Raw genomic sequence first — 17,906 nt, forward strand, 5'->3', positions numbered from 1 at the left:
CACTTGTATTACAATTCCATTAGATGTAAAATTTACAGAAGCCTTATGAAAACCTTTATTTCTAGATGAGGCCACTTATGGATAATATACAGGTATGTCGGCACACATTATCTGTGATTTAATTCTTCTGTAAAATTTGGCATCAACCATATTAGGAGTTCACATATTAGCACAAATGATTTTTTCATCTGGCACTAAACTACTATGTTTACATTTTAGTAACTACAGAGAGTCAAATGAATGGAGTCCTTTGGTTACACACAATAAGCTTCTACAATACATTTTTTGTTTGATTTTCTTAAAAAAAAAGAAGCCTATCCTTTCAGGATCTAATGTTAAAAAATACTGACATTGCTTGGCATTATACTATTATACTGCCATCTTAACTGTTGGTAATGATTCCCCAAACCATTATTTTACATAACCAGAAAAACTATTAAAGTAACTTTATTTGAAAGGAACTTTAGAAGTTAGTGTGCAGAGAAGTTGGTAGGACCTTGTAGACACCAATTTTATACTTAAATAAACACTTGGACACTACTGAAAAACAATGCAGTATGAATATTGTGGACCTGTATATGTTTTTTATCTCACTCCCCCTTAAAAAAAGGAAGCTTAAACAGAATATTCAAGTAATGTAGTAGAAAACAATGCCTTTGATATAAGATTAGACAAAAAGCCACACATTTAAATTTTTATTCATCCAGTTTGGCTGAGGAACACTAAAAATCTTACAGGCCAGTTGATGTTCGCTTTTTCATGCTCCGTCGTTGAGCTAAGCTTGAAGCAGCAACAGGCTCTAGGACTGGTTGAAAGGTCTTGTGAGTCAGGGCAGAATATGTGGCAACCACTGCTCCCTAAAATAATGAGAAATATCACAAAATGAATAACAATCTCTGGAAGTAAGAAAACTTCCACATTATATCATGAGAAATTTAACTAGAATACAACTTTTTCCCCCCAGGAAAATAATTGAGAATCCTTAATCTGTGCATTGATGCTCCCTTGATTAATTAACACTTGATTACTTGTATATTTTTTACTTCAATAACTATGCTTCTTACAAATTTTTAAAACACTAAAATATATTATTTTTATCAGTCTTTCAAAACTCATCGAATTTGCTTTTAAATATCTTTTTAATCTTATTTTTAATAGGAATTGTATATATTTAAGGCATATAACATGTTATTTTGATATATATACAGTAAAATGATTACTACAGTCAAGCTAATCAACATATTTTCTCTTCACACAGTTATCATTTTTTGTGTGATGAGAGCACCTGAAATCTTAGAAAATACTCCAGTATAATAATTCCAGTACTCAATATAGTATTATTAACTATAGTCATCAGGCTTCACATTAGATCTCTAGACTTATTCATCCTACATAACTGTAACTTTGTATGCCTTAACCAATATCTCCCCATTTCCACCACCTCCATGCCCCTGGTAACCACTGTTCTACTCTCTGTTTCTACATATTTGACTTTTTTAGATTCCACATATAAGAGAGATCATGTACTATTTTTCTTTCTGTGTCTACATTATTTCACTTAGCAATAATGTCTTATGGGTTCACCTATGTTGTTGCAAATGGCAAGATCTCCTTTTAAAAAGCTGAATAATATTCTATTATATATAATATATTCCATACACACATACATCACAATTTCTCTACCCTCAGAGATTATCTGCACTCCCATGTTCATTCCAGCAATATCACAATGGCCAAGATATGGAAACACCTTAGTGTCCATCAACAGATAAATGGATAAAATACTAAACTTTAAAATCTAGGTCCAATGTCTATAAATATGGAAACCAATGGTTATTAATTTAGGAACCACTAGCCATCTTTTGTTTCCATACAAAACTTGAATTTAGTCTGCTCCTAGCCCCAGTGTCTCTTAAGAGCAAGTCAAATACAATCAAGAAATTTTTATTTATCATCAGTAAGTCAGTAGGTAAAGAAGTTTGTTACTTAAAAAAGCAAACCAAAACAAAAAATCTATAAATATACCTTTAAAAAATAAAGATACTTTAAAGTAATTATATGTGTCATCAGTGGATGGCATGCAATGGCATTATTAGGTATCAAGCATTTAGAAGGTGCTTAAAAGTATGTTTGTTTTACCTTAACAACATGTGATGTATCATTCCTATTTGGCTGATCATTTGGCAACTGATCTCTGTGGGTTATCCACGAGTGTTTTAATACTTGTTCTGTAGTGTACCGCTGCTGTGGGTCCATATGCAGCATATGGGAAAGCAAATCCTAAATTAAAATGAAAAATATATATATACATACATGAAACTACATATCATTAAAGGTTTTAGTAAAATATATCATTTCACATTTTCTCAAAGTATGAAAGCATTAATAGCTTTGCAATCTGTTTTATTTGACCTATCATTAGGGAAAACAAAACCCATATACTGCATAGTTAACTGTCAAAAGAGAATCTTAAAACAGATTTTTCAAAATACAGTATATCCCTATCTACCATTCTAAAATCAGGGGATACCAATTCTGTGGAACTGGAATGTGGTTAGTGAGGGAGGAGAAAAATGTAAAGTAGCAGGAGCTATGGTGGAATGTGCTAAATGGTCAGGAGGAGAAAGGAACTATTGATCTTTGCTGGTAATCTGGGCCCCAAGGTATAAGGGTATCTGTATATAGATACAACATCTTAGAAGGGAGGGTCCCCTGTTGTTAATATGCTCAGTAACTGGTGGTTCACTGTATAAAATACTAAAGAAAGCAAAACATAAATCCAAGGTTAGCAGCTGACTGCTAGCATTGTAGTGGTCAGAATATCATACATTTTTCATCAGAGTAAATGTGAATATGCTTATTTTCTCTATGTTGTAATAAAAACTTATAAATGTAACATAACCTCATAATAAAACATAATTTTAAATCTATTAAATGATGTAACAATTTAAAATAAACTATCTCTACCAAGCATCTTTTATAGAAAGGAGAATTAAACTCTCCTTAACAAGCATCTTCTAATATAGAAACAAAAGCATTTGTGAACTTTTTATCACTAGCAGAAGCAGTGAGAAACCAAAGACTACACTGTAATGTCAGAATTTGAAGAATAATGTAATTGGTTGAAACTATGTAGAGGAGTAGAACAACCAATCAAAAAAATCTTTTGAAAAAAGAACATATGTGCAGAAATAAATGAAAAAATAATATTTAAAAGAACATAACAGTGAATTACATCAATAAAACAGATATAAATGATAATCATAAAAATGATTAAAGTTCCAAGGACTTCTGTGCCTCTGGCCAAGATGTAAAACCAGGAACTGGATTCACTCACCTGGTTGAAACCCAGTCCCTCCAAAAAAAAAATACCCATAAAATATAGGAAGCAACAGTATTCAAGAGATCAGATATTAGGCAATGAAGGAAAGTAACCCTTAAAAGATGGGAAACAAATCAAGTAAGCCCTATGATTGCTCTAGCTTAGAACCTTGAAAGAGTTTTCAGGATGCTGGGTAGGTAAGGAAAACTCAGGCAGAGCCTGGAAGATTCCCTGTGGTGACAAGGCAGAACTGAGAGTCAGGGAAGACCAGGGCAGAGAGAGCAAGAAAGATTAATTAAGAGGTAAGAGGAGCAGAGAGAGAACCCTGTAGGGTGTCTCTTTCAAGTGTCTTCACCACAAACCCATATGTGGTGAAAAAAATAACACAGGTCATGGGAAGAACCATATGAAAGGATTAGAGGGAAATGGGAGTTCATGCAGGGTGAAGAATATTGCTTGTTCCCACCAGTCAGACTGGAAAATCTCATATTCATGGAGTATTTGGTAGAGAAATTGAAAGAAACCTGCCTGAGTAGTGAGTATCCCTAGATTAAACACTGCTCTGGTCCTGCCTAAAAATATCTTAAAAGGAATGCACAAAAGTATCAATTGTTTTCCCTAACTTAACTCAGAAAGTAGCTCAAGAATGGGAATACAAAAGCATCCAGCACTCACCAAGGTAAAATTCACTATGTCAAGCTTCTTGTCCAAAATTACAAGGCATACAAAAGAGAAGGAAAATACAATGCAAAATGAAAAGAAAAAAACTCAATCAATCAAAATTGACCCAAAACTGAAATATATGTTCAAAAGTTAAGTAGAGAGACATAGAAGATATAAAAAGAAACAAATAAAACAGAGGTGAAAACTAAAATGTGAGACAAAAAAAAAATAAAAAGAACCAAATAGGATTAATGGCAAATTTAAGATGGCAGGTAAAAAGACTGGTGAAGACATGGCAATAGACACTATAAAAAAGAAAAAGAAGTGCAAAACAAACAAGCAAAACAGCAGAGCATCAATGAGCTATGGGACAACTTCAACTGACAAAGCACACAACTGCAATTGGAGTCCCAGAAAGTAAGAGGGAAGAAAACAATATTTGAAGAAATAATGCCTCTAAAATTTCCAGATTTTATGGAAACTATGAACCCACATATCTAAGAAGGTCAGTGAACCCCAAGTAAAAGAAATAAAGAAAATTACACCAAGGGACATCAAACCAAATTGCTCAAAACCCAAGACAGAGAAAACTTTAAAAGTAACTGACAAAAGAAAAAAGACAAGTTACATATGATGAAACAAAGATAAAAATAAAAGCCCCACAGGCACATACATTAAGCTGCCCTGGGACAACCCCACCCACCAGTGGTGAGGTACCAGCCCTAGGTCCCCCCAGACCCTGCAGACAGTCACCTAGGCCCCTGGTCCCACCCACTAGCAAGCCAGCACCAGCCCTGGGACCACTGGGTCTGAACAGCCAGTCATGCCAGGACCCAGCCATGCCCAACAGTGGGCTGGCAGCCACCACAACACAGGGCCTGGCAACCAACTGGGCTGGAGCCAGCCCTGCCTGCCAGTGCACCCAGAGTAGTGGCCCCACCACAACAGAAGAACCCACGCAGCACACACATGGGGCACCCCTAGGACATATAGCTCTGGTGATCAGAGTGGAGTATGCTGATTGGCCCCATAGAATATCTCCTACATAATGCCACTTCTCCAAGATCAGGAAACATGACTGACCTACTTAATAAATAGAAATAAACACAGAGAACTGGACAAAATGAGGAGACAGAGGAATATGTTCCAAACAAAGGAACAAGACAAAATCTCAGAAGAACTAAACAAAGTGGAAGAGAGCAACCTACCCAATAAAGACTTCAAAGTAATGATCATAAAAAATGCTCAATGAACTTGGGAGAATAATGGATGAACACAGTGAGAAGTCTAACAAAGAGTTACAAAGTATAAAGAACCACAAAACAGAGCTGAAGAATAAAATAGTTGAAATTTAAAAAACAAAAAAAACAAAAAACACTAAGAAGGAATCAAGAGTACGTGACATGATACAGAGAAACAGATCAGTGAACTGAAAGACAGAATAATGTAAATCACCCAAGCTGAACAGAAAAAGGAAAAAAAAGAATTTAAGAAATGAGGATAGCTTTTAAAAGATTTCTGGAAAAAATACCAAGAGTACTAATATTCACATTATAGGGGTCCCAAAGGAGAAAAGAGAAAGGGACACAATTTATTTGAAGAAATAATAACTGGAAACTTCCCCTACCTGGGAAAGGAAATGGACATCCAGGTCCAGGAAGCAACTGAGTCCAAAACAAGCTGAATGAAAAGAGATCCACACCAAGGCACACTATAACTAAAACGGCAAAAATTATAGATAGAAAATCTTAAAAGCGGCAAGAGAAAAGCAACTAGTTACATACAAAGGAATTCCCATAAGACTTTCAGTTGACTTTTCAGCAGAACCTGCAAGCCAGAAGGGAGTGCCAAAGTGATGTATTCAAAGTGATGAAAGGACAAAACATACAACCAAGACTACTCTACCCAGCAAGGCTATCTTCAGATTTGAAGGAGAGAGAATGTTTTACAGAGAAGCAAGCACTAAAAAAGTTAGGTACCACTAAACCAACGGCTCTCTAAGAAATGCTAAAGGGACTTCTCTAAGTAGCAAAGACAAGACCAAAACTAGAAATATAAAAATTACAAAAGGCAAAATCTCACTGGTAAAGGCAAAGGCACAGTAAACATCAACCACTTATAAAACTACTAGGAAGGTTAAAAGACAAGAGTGGTAAAATCACCTACATATACACATAAAGTAGTTAAGAAATACACACAAAAAACATGCAAAATATGATGTTAAAAACATTAAACATAAGAGGGGTATAAAAATGCAGGGTTTTTAGATGAGTTCAAACTTAAGAGATCATCAACTGAAAATAATCATATATATTGTGAAATACGAACATCATGGTAACCACAAAGCAAAAACCTGTAACAGACACACATACACACACACACACACACACACACACACACACACACGAGAGAGAGAGAGAGAGAAAGGAATCCAAACATAATACTAATGATAATCATCAAATCACAAGGGAAGAGAACAAAAGATGAAGAAAGATAAAAAAAGACAAAAACAACCAGAAAAAAATTAACAAAATGGCAATAAGTATTGATACATACCTATTGATAATTATTTAAAATGCAAATAAATTAAATGTTCCAATCAAAAGACATAGAAAGTGGCTGAATGACTAAAAAAAAAACCAAGACCATCTATATGCTACCTATAAGAGACTCACTTCAGATGTAAACACACACAAAAACTGAATGTGACAGGATAAAAAAGGTATTCCATCCAAATGGAAATGAAAAGAAAGCTGGGGTAGCAATACTTATATTAGATGAATAGACTTTAAAACAAAGACTGTAACAAGAGACAAGGACATTACATAATGACGAAGGGGTCAATCCAGCAAGATGTATATCAATTGTAAATATATATGAAACCAAAGTTGGAATACCTAAATATGTAATGCAAATACTGACATTAAAGGACAAATTGACAGTAACACAATAATAGTAGTCGACGTCAATATCACACTTACATCAATGGAGAGATCATCCAGACAGAAAATCAATAAGGAAACACTGGTCTTAAATGACACGTTAGACTAGATGGAAATAATACAAATATACAGAACTTTTGATCCAAAAACAACAAAACACACATTTTTTTCAAGGGCACATGGAACATGCTCCAAAGACAGTTCACATGCTGGGCTGCAAAACAAGCCTCAATAAATTTAAGAAGGCTGAAATCACATCAAGCATATTTTCCAACAATGGTATGAGACTAGAAATCAAGTACAAGAACAACAAAAAAAAACTTCAAAAAAAACCCCCGACACATGTGGAGTCTAAACAACATGCACTAAACAACCAATGGATCACTGTAGAAATCAAAGAGGAAATCAAAAAATACTTAGAGACAAATGAAAGCAAAAACACAATGATCTACAATCTATGGGCCACAGCAAAAGCAGTTATTAGAGGGAAGTGGATAGTGACCCACGCCTATATCAGGAAGCAAGAAAAATGCCAAACAATCTAACCTTACACTTAAAGGAACTAGAAAAAGAAGAAAAAAACAAAACTCAAAGTTAGTAGAAGGAAAGAAATAGTAAAGATCAGAGCAGAAACAAATGAAATAGAGATTAAAAACCTCTAGCCAGAGTCATCAAGAAAAAAAGAGAAAGGGCTCAAATCAATAAAATCAGAAGGGAAAGAGGAGAAATAACTAATAGCACAGAAATAAAAAGGATCACAAGAGATTACTACAGTTATACTCCAAAAAATGGACAATCTAGAAAAAAAATGGATAAATTCCTAGAAACATACAATCTTCCAAGACTGAACCAGGAAGAACTAGAAAATGTGAACAGACCAATTACCAGTAATAAAACTGAATCAGTAATAAAAACAATTCCCAACAAACAAAAGTCCAGGACAAATGGCTTCACTGATGAATTCTAAAAACATTTAAATAAGAGTTAACACCCATCCTTCTCAAAGAATTCCTAGAAAATTAAACAAAAAAAGAATACTTTTGAACTCATTTTATTAGGCAAGCATAACCCTGATAACAAAACCAAAGATACCACCAAAAAAATGAAAATTACAAGCTAATATCACTGATGAACATTGATACAAAAACCCTCAATAAAATATTAGCAAACTAAATTGAACAACCTATTAAGAGAAACACAAAATGATAAAGTGGGATTTATCACAGAGATGTAAAGGATGCTTCAGTATCTGCAAATCAATCAATGTGATACACCACATTAACAAATTGAAGAAGAAAAATCATATGATTATCTCAATAGATGCTGCAAATGCATTTGACAAAATTAAACATCCATTTATGATAAAAACTCTAAACAAAGTTGGTCTAGAGGTAATATACCTCAACATAATAAAGGCCATATATGATAAACCCACAGCTAACATCATAATCAATGATGAAGTCTAAAAGCTTTTCCTCTAAAATCAGGAACAAGATAAAGACGTCCACTCTCACCACTTATATTTAACATAGTACTGGAGGTCCTCACCAAAGGAATCAGACAAGGAAAAGAAATAAAATCAATAAGGAACTCAGTCCTTAAATGACACATTAGACCAGATGGACTTAACTGATATCTATAGAGTGTTCCATCCAAAAGGAGCAGAATACACACTCTTTTCAAGTGCACATGGAACAGTCTCCAGGATAGATCACATGCTAGGCAACAAAGCAAGCCTTGGTAAATTTAAGAAAATTGAAATCATATCTAGCATCTTTTCTAACCATGATGCTATGAGATTAGAAATCAACTACAAGAAAGAAACTGCAAAAAAACACAAGCACATGTAGGCTAAACAATATGCTCCTAATCAACCAATGGATCACTGAAGAAATCAAAGAAGAAATTAAAAAAAAATACCTAGAGACAAATGAAAATGAAAACATGAAGATCCAAAAGATATGGGATGCAGCAAAAGCAGTTCTAAGATGGAAGTTTATAGCAATACAAGCTTACCTCAGGAAACAAGACAAATCTAAAATAAGGAAGATAACCTTACACCTAAAGGAATTGGAGAGAGAAGAACAAACAAAACCCAAAGGTAGTAGAAGGAAACATAAAGATCAGAGCAGAAATAAATTAAATAGACACTAAGAAAACAATAGAAAAGATTAATGAAACTAAAAGCTGGTTCTTTGAAAAGATAAACAAAATTGATAAACCTTTAGCCAGACTCATCAAGAAAACAAGGGAAAGGGCCCAAATTAAGAAAATTAAAAATGAAAAAGGAGAAGTTACAACGAACACCACAGAAATACAAAGGATCATGAGAGATTACTACAAGCAACTATATGCCAATAAAATGGACAACCTAGAAGAAATGGACAAACTCTTAGAAAGGTACAATCTCTCAAGACTTAATCAGGAAGAAATAGAAAATATGAATAGACCAATTACATGTACTGAAATTGAATCTGTAATTTAAAGCTCTAAACAAAATACCTATGACATTATTCAAAGAACTAGAACAAATAATCCTAAAATTTATATGGAACCATAAAAGACCCAGAATTGCCCAAGCAATCCTGAGGAAAAAGAACAAAGCAGGAGGCATAATCAACCCTCCCAGACTTCAGACAATACTATGAAGCTACAGTAATCAAAACAGCGTGGTACTGGCACAAAAGGAGACAGACAGATCAATGGAACAGAGTAGAGAGCCCAGAAATAAACCCACACACCTATGTGCAATTAATCATTGACAAAAGAGGCAAGAATATACAATGGGGAAAAGACAGCCTCTACAGCAAATGATGCTGGGAAAGCTGGACAGTCACATGTAAATCAATGAAGCTAGAACACACCCTGCCACACCACACACAAAAGTAAACTCAAAATGGCTTAAAGACTTAAATATAACACAAGATACTATAAAACTCCTAGAAGAGAGTGTAACAGGGAAGAGCCAACCCTGACTCCATGTTGGATCTGTTTCTTTACTTTAACCTTTGCTTCCTGTTGCTTTTGTTCACTGACAGGATACTGTCTATACATAATGGCCTGCCTTGGGTAACCCTGCCCCTCTGTGTGAAAGTTAAACCAAAGTGCCTTTGTTCAGGGAAACATCCTGACCCTGTCCACCTGTGAATAGCTGCAAGAAAGAAGAAATTAACACATCCCCTCCCCAAGGCTGGCCATTCCAGGAGGTAGTTACAAGACATAGCCTTTTTATTTTACTTCCTCACCTCCTCCCCCTCTCTATTCTATAAAACAAACTGGCATCCAGACCCCGATAAGATGGTTTTTTGGAGACATTAATCTGCCATCTTCTCAGTCTGCCAGCTTCCCGAATAAAGTCATATTCCATACCTCAACACATCATCTCCCAATTTATTGGCCAGTCATGCGGCAAGCAGAGCGAGCATGGATTCGGTAACAAGAACACAGGCAAAACATTCTCTGACATACATTCTACTAATGTTTTATTAGGTCAGTCTCCCACGGCAACAGAAATAAAAGCAAAAATAAATAGGACCTAATCAAACATATAAGCTTTTGCACAGTAAAGGAAACCATAAACAAAACGAAAAGACAACCTACGGACTGGAAGAAAATATTTGCAAATGATGTAACCAACAAGGGTTTAATTTCCAAAATATACAAATAGCTCCTACAATTCAATAACAAAAAAACCCAAATAACTCAAATGAAAAATGGGCAGAACACCTAAATAGACGTTTCTCCAAAGAAGACATACAGATGGCCAAAAGGCACAGGAAAAGATGCTCATCATCACTAGTTATTAGAGAAATGCAAATTAACATTACAATGAGGTATCATCTCAAACCAAGCAAAATGGCCATCATTAAAAAGTCTACAAATAATAAATGCTAGAGAGGGTGTGGAGAAAAGGGAACCCTCTTATGCTGTTGGTGGGAATGTAAATTGGTGCAGCCATAATGGAAAAGAGTACAGAGGTTCTCAAAAAACTAAAAATAAAGGTGCCATATGATCCAGCAATCCTACTCCTGGGCATATACCCAGCCAATGCCATAATTCGAAAAGATACATTCACCTCTATGTTCATAGCAGCACTATGTACAGTAGCGAAGACATGGAAGCAACCATCGCTAAGTGTCCATCGACAGATGAATGGATAAAGAAGTTGTGGTACATACATAGAATGGAATATTACTCAGCCATAAAAAAATAATGAAATAATGCCATTTGCAGCAACATGGATGGACCTGGAGATTATCATGTTAAGTGAAGTAAGTCATAAAGAGAAAGGCAAATACCATATGATATCACTTTTATGTGGAATCTAAAATACAGTACAAATGAACATATCTATGAAACAAAAACTGACTAACAAATATAGAGAAGAGACTTGTGGTTGCCAAGGTGGGGAGGGTGGGGGAGGGAAGGATTGGGAATTCGGGATTAGCAGATGCAAGCTATTATATATAGGATGGATAAACAACACGGTCCTACTGTATAGCACAGGGAACCATATTCAATACCCTGTGATAAACCATAATGGAAGAGAATATGAAAAAGAATATATATATATATATATATATATATATATATATATATATATATATATATATATATATATATATATATATATATATATATATATACATACATATATATGTATATGTATAACTGAGTCACTTTGCTGTACAGCAGAAATTAAACACAACATTGTGAATCAACTATACTTGAATAAAATTACAAAAAAAACCACTCCCAACAAATAAAAGTCCTGGACCAGATGGCTATACAGGCGAATTCTACCAAACATTGAGAGCACAGTTAGCACCTATCCTTCTGAACCTAGTCCAAAAAATTGCATAGGAAGGAACACTTCCAAACTTATTCTGTGAGGCCACCATAACCCTGATACTAAAACCAGACAAAGATATCACAAAAAAAGAAAATTACAGGCCAATACCACCAATGAACAAAAGATGCAAAAATTTTCAACAAAATACTAGCAAACTAATCCAACAATATATTAAAAGGATCATACAACATGATCAAATGGAATTCATCCCAGGAATATGAGGATTTTTCAATATCTGCAAACCAATAAGTGTGATACACCACACTGACAAGTTGAAGAATGAAAACCATATGATCATCTCAACAGATGCAGAAAAAGCTTTTGACAAAATTCAACATCCATTTATGATAAAAACTCCCCAAAAGGTAGGCAAAGAGGGAACCTACCTCAACATAATAAAATCCACATGTGAAAAACCCACAGCTAACATCATACCCAACAGTGAAAAGCTGAAAGCATTTCCTCTAAGATCAGGAACAAGACAAGGATGTGCATTCTTGCTACTTTTATTCAACATAGTTTTGGAAGTCCCATCCACGGCTATCAGAGAAGAAAAAGAAATAAAAGAATTCAAATTGGAAAAGAAGTATAACTGTCACTGTCTGCAGATGACATGATACTATACATAGAAAATCCTAAAGACACTACCAGAAAACTACTAGAGCTTATCAATGAATTTGGTAAAGTTTCAGGATACAAAATTAATGCACAGAAATCTCTTGCATTCTTATACACTAACAACAAAAGATCAGAAAGAGAAATTAAGGAAACATTCCCATTTACCACTGTATCAAAAAGAACAGGAGCTTCAAGATGGCGGAAGAGTAAGACGCAGAGATCACCTTCCTCCCCACAGATACATCAGAAATACATCTACAAAGTGGAACTGCTCCTATAGAACACCTACTGAACGCTGGCAGAAGACCTCAGACCTCGCAAAAGGCAAGAAACTCCCCCATGTACCTGGGTAGGGCAAAAGAAAAAAGTAAAAAAAGAGACAAAAGAATAGGGACAGGACCTGCACCTGTGGGAGGGAGCTGTGAAGGAGGAAAGGTATCCACACACTAGAAACCCCTTCGTGGGCAGAGACTGTGGGTGGCGGAGGGGTGAAGCTTCGGGGCCACGAAGGAGAGCGCAGCAACAGGGGTGCGGAGGGCAAAGCGGAGAGACTCCCGCACAGAGTATTGGGGCCGACCTGCACTCACCAGCCCGAGAGGCTTGTCTGCTCACCCGCCAAGGCGGGTGGGGGCTGGGAGCTGAGGCTCGGGCTTCAGAGGTCAGATCCCAGGGAGAGGACTGGGGTTGGCTGCGTGAACACAGCCTGAAGGGGGCTAGTGCACCATGGCTAGCCGGGAGGGAGTCCGGGAATAAGTCTGGAGCTGTCAAAGAGGCAAGAGACTTTTTCTTCCCTCTTTGTTTCCTGGTGCATGAGGAGAGGGGATTAAGAGGACCACTTAAAGGAGCTCCAGAGACAGGTGAGAGTCGCGGCTATCAGCGTGGACACCAGAGACGGGCATGAGACGCTAAGGCTGCTGCTGCCGCCACCAAGAAGCCTGTGTGCGAGCACAGGTCAATATCCACACCTCCCCTCCCGGGAGCCTGTGCAGCCCGCCACTGCCAGGGTCCTGGGATCCAGGGACAACTTTCCCGGGAGAACGCACCACGCGCCTCAGCCTGGTGCAACGTCATGCTGGCCGCTGCCGCCACAGGCTCGCCCTGTATCCGTACCCCTCCCTCCCCCCAGACTGAGTGAGCCAGAGCAGCCGAATCAGCTGCTCCTTTAACCCCATCCTGTCTGAGGGGGAACAGATGCCCTCAGGCGACCTACACGCAGAGGTGGGTCCAAATCCAAAGCTGAGCCCCGGCAACTGTGCGAACAAAGAAGAGAAAGGGAAATCTCTCCCAGCAGCCTCAGGAGCAGCGGATTAAATCTCCACAATCAACTTGATGTACCCTGCATCTGTAGAATACCTGAATAGACAACGAATCATCCCAAATTGAGGAGGTAGACTTTGGGGGCAACGATATATATATATATTTTCCCTTTTTCTCTTTTTGTGAGTGTGTATGTGTATGCTTCTGTATGTGATTTTGTCTGTATAGCTTTGCTCTAACATTTGTACTAAGGTTCTGTCTGTCCGTTTTTGTTTTTATTACTTAAAAAAGCTATTTCTTAATAAGTATTTTTAAATAACAATTTTATTTTATTTTACTTTATTTTATTTTAATCTTCTTTATTTTTTCTCCCTTTTATTCTGAGCCGTGTGGAGGAAAGGCTCTTAGTGCTACAGCCAGGCATCAGGGCTGTGCCACTGAGGTGGGAGAGCCAAGTGACACTGGTCCACAAGAGACCTCCCAGCTCCATGTAATATCAAATAGTGAAAATCTCCCAGAGATCTCCATTTCAACGCCAAGACCCAGCTCCACTCAACGACCAGCAAGCTACAGTGCTGGACACCCTATGCCAAACAGCTAGCAAGACAGGAACGCAACCCCATCCATTAGCAGAGAGGCTGCCTAAAATCATAATAAGGTCACAGACACCCTAAAACACATTACCAGACATGGACCTGCCCACCAGAAAGACAAGATCCAGCCTCATCCACCAGATCACAGGCACTAGTCCCTCCACCAGGAAGCCTACACAACCCACTGAACCAACTTTAGCCACTGGGGACAGACACCAAAAACAATGGAAAGTACAAACCTGCAGCCTGCGAAAAGGAGACCCCAAACACAGTAAGTTAAGCAAAATGAGAAGACAGAGAAACACACAGCAGATGAAGGAGCAAGGCAAAAACCCACCAGACCTAACAAATGAAGAGGAAATAGGCAGTCTACCTGAAAAAGAATTCAGAAAAATGATAGTAAAGATGATCCAAAATCTAGGAAATAGAATAGAGAAAAAACAAGAAACGTTTAACAAGGACCTAGAAGAACTAAAGAGCAAACAAACAATGATGAACAACACAATAAATGAAATTAAAAATTCTCTAGAAGGGATCAATAGCAGGATAACTGAGGCAGAAGAACGGATAAGTGACCTGGAATATAAAAGAGTGGAAAAAACTACTGCAGAGCAGAATAAAGAAAAAAGAATGAAAAGAACTGAGGACAGTCTCAGAGACCTCTGGGACAACATTAAATGCACCAGCATTCGAATTATAGGGGTCCCAGAAGAAGAAGAGTAAAAGAAAGGGACTGAGAAAATATTTGAAGAGATTATAGTTGAAAACTTCCCTAATATGGGAAAGGAAATAGTTAATCAAGTTCAGGAAGCACAGATAGTCTCATACAGGATAAATCCAAGGAGAAACATGCCAAGACACATATTAATCAAACTATCAAAAATTAAATACAATGAAAACATATTAAAGTTGTAATTATTAGTGAATTATTGTTTTATTAAAAATTTCTGCTCTTGTAGGAATCTGCCTTATCTGCAAAGTATATGTTAAAATTACATTTTAAAATATGAAAACTGTTTTCACAATAGAAAATAATTACCAAAATATTGATTTTATAAGCTGCTCTTTGGAGTTGACAAAGGATGTCCAAATGTTTCTGGATTCTAATGGAAATCTTAAAGCTTTTTATTGCCTGTTTTTAAAGGTAATCTTGGCCAATATAATAGAAGATTAGAGCTAACCTCATGCTCAATGGTGAAAATCTGAAAGCTCTTCCTCTAAGATCAAGATTAAGACAATAGTGCTCACTTTCACCACTTTTATTCAGAATAGTACAGGAGTCCTAGTCAGAGCAATTAGGCAAGAAAAAGAAAGAAATGGTAACAAATCAGAAAGGAAGAAATAAAATTGTCTTTGTTTGGCTATTGTAAATAGAGCTGCAATGAACATTTTGGTACATGACTCTTTTTGAATTATGGTTTTCTCAGGGTATATGCCCAGTAGTGGGATTGCTGGGTCGTATGGTAGTTCTATTTTTAGTTTTTTAAGGAACCTCCATACTGTTCTCCATAGTGGCTGTATCAATTTACATTCCCTAAGTGTCCATCAACAGATGAATGGATAAAGAAGATGTGGCACATATAAAAAATGGAATATTACCCAGCCATAAAAAGAAACAAAATTGAGTTATTTGTAGTGAGGTGGATGGACCTAGAGTCTGTCATACAGAGTGAAGTAAGTCAGAAAGAGAAAAGCAAATACTGTATGCTAACACATATATATGGAATCTAAGAAAAAAAAAAGGTCACAAAGAACCTAGGGGCAAGACAGGAATAAAGACACAGACCTACTAGAGAATGGACTTGAGGATATGGGGAGGGGGAAGGGTAAGTTGTGACAAAGTGAGAGATTGGCATGGACATATATACACTACCAAACGTAAAATAGACAGCTAGTGGGAAGCAGCCGCATAGCACAGGGAGATCAGCTTGGTGCTTTGTGACCACCTAGACGGGTGGGATAGGGAGGGTGGGAGGGAGGGAGACGCAAGTGGGAAGAGATTTGGGAACATATATATATGTATAACTGATTCACTTTGTTATAAAGCAGAAACTAACACACTACTGTAAAGCAATTATACTCCAATAAAGATGTTAAAAAAAAAGAATAAAATACATAGGAATGAACCTACCTAAGGAGGCAAAAACCTGTACTCTGAAAACTATAAGAAAATGATGAAAAAATGGAAGATGACACAAACAGATGGAGAGATATACCATGTTCTTGGATTGGAAGAATCAATATTGTGAAAATGAATATACTACCCAAGGCAATCTACAGATTCAGTGAAAACCCTATCTAATTACCAATGGCATTTTTCACAGAACTAGAACAAAAAATTTTAAAATTTGTATGGAAACACAAAAGAACCTGAATAGCCCAAACAATCTTTAGAAAGAAGAAAGCAGCTGGAGGAATCACACTCTGTGTCTTCAGATTATACTACAAAGCACAGTAATCAAAACAGTATTGTACTGGTAAAAAAAATAGAAGTATATATCAATGGAATAAGATAGAAAGCCCAGAAATAAATATACACATATTTGGTCAATTAATCTACACCAAGGGAGGCAAGAGTATAGAATGGAGAAAAGACAGTCTCTTTTGTAAGTGGTGCTGGGAAAACTGGATATCTACATGTAAAAGAATGAAATTAGAACATTCTCTAACACCATACACAAAAATAAACTCAAAATGGATTAAAGACTTAAATGTGGGGCTTTCCTGGTGGCACAGTGGTTAAGAATCCACCTGCCATCCACGAACATGGGTTCGAGCCCGGGTCCTGGAAGATCACACATGCCGTGCAGCAACTAAGCCCATGCGCCACAACTACTGAGCCTGCGCTCTAGAGCCCGTGAGCCTAGAGCCTGTGCTCCACCACAAGAGAAGCCAACTCAATGAGAAGCCTGTGCACCTCAACGAAGAGTAGCCCCCCACTCCCACAACTACAGAAAGCCTGCGCGTGGCAACGAAGACCCAAAGCATTCAAAAATAAATTAAATAAATTTAAAAAAAAAAGACCTAAATGTAAGACCAGATACCATAAAACTCCTTGATGAAAACATAGGCAGAACATTCTTTGACATAAATTGCATCAATATCTTTTTGGCTCTGTCTCCTAGAGTAATGAAAAAAAAAACAAAAACAAATGGGACCTAATTAAACTTAAAACCTTTTGTACAGAAAAGGAAACCACAAACAAAATGAAAAGACAACCTATGGACTAATTGAGGGATTAATCTCTGAAATATACAAACAGCCCAGGTACCTCAATATCAAAAAACCAAACAACCCAATCAATAAATAGGCAGAAAATCTAAATAGACATTTCTCCAAAGAAGACATACAGATGGCCAACAGGCACATGAAAAGATGTTTAACATCGCTAATTATTAGAGAAATACCAATCAAAACTACAATGAGGTATCACATCACACTGGTCAGGATGGCCATCATCAAAAAGTCTATAAACAATAAATGCTGGAGAGGGTGTGGAGAAATGCAAACCCTCCTACATTGTTGGTAGAAATGTAAATTGGTGCAGCCACTATGGAGAGCAGTATGGAGGTTCCTAAAAAAAATTAAAAATAGTGTTACCATACGATCCTGCAATCCTACTCCTGGGCATATATCTGGAGAAAACCATAATTCGAAAA

The 17,906-nt window shown here is 36.8% G+C and overlaps 1 protein-coding gene across 3 annotated transcripts in view; it reads right to left on the reverse strand.

The window, feature by feature from the left end:
* Positions 1-699: 699 nt before the first annotated feature.
* The window catches only part of RPS6KA6 (ribosomal protein S6 kinase A6), a 197,192-nt gene continuing 179,985 nt past the window's right edge, over positions 700-17,906 (reverse strand). For all 3 annotated transcript variants that reach the window (XM_068532501.1, XM_068532500.1, XM_068532499.1), the window contains 2 exons: positions 2,140-2,280; positions 700-857 (listed from right to left, as the gene is read on the reverse strand). In XM_068532501.1, coding sequence (XP_068388602.1) covers positions 732-857; positions 2,140-2,280 — 267 coding nt within the window. In that variant the 3' untranslated portion in view covers positions 700-731. The remainder of the gene's footprint in view (positions 858-2,139; positions 2,281-17,906) is intronic.

The sequence above is a fragment of the Eschrichtius robustus genome, chromosome X, assembly GCF_028021215.1.
Source record: "Eschrichtius robustus isolate mEscRob2 chromosome X, mEscRob2.pri, whole genome shotgun sequence".
NCBI classification, from domain to species: domain Eukaryota; kingdom Metazoa; phylum Chordata; class Mammalia; order Artiodactyla; family Eschrichtiidae; genus Eschrichtius; species Eschrichtius robustus.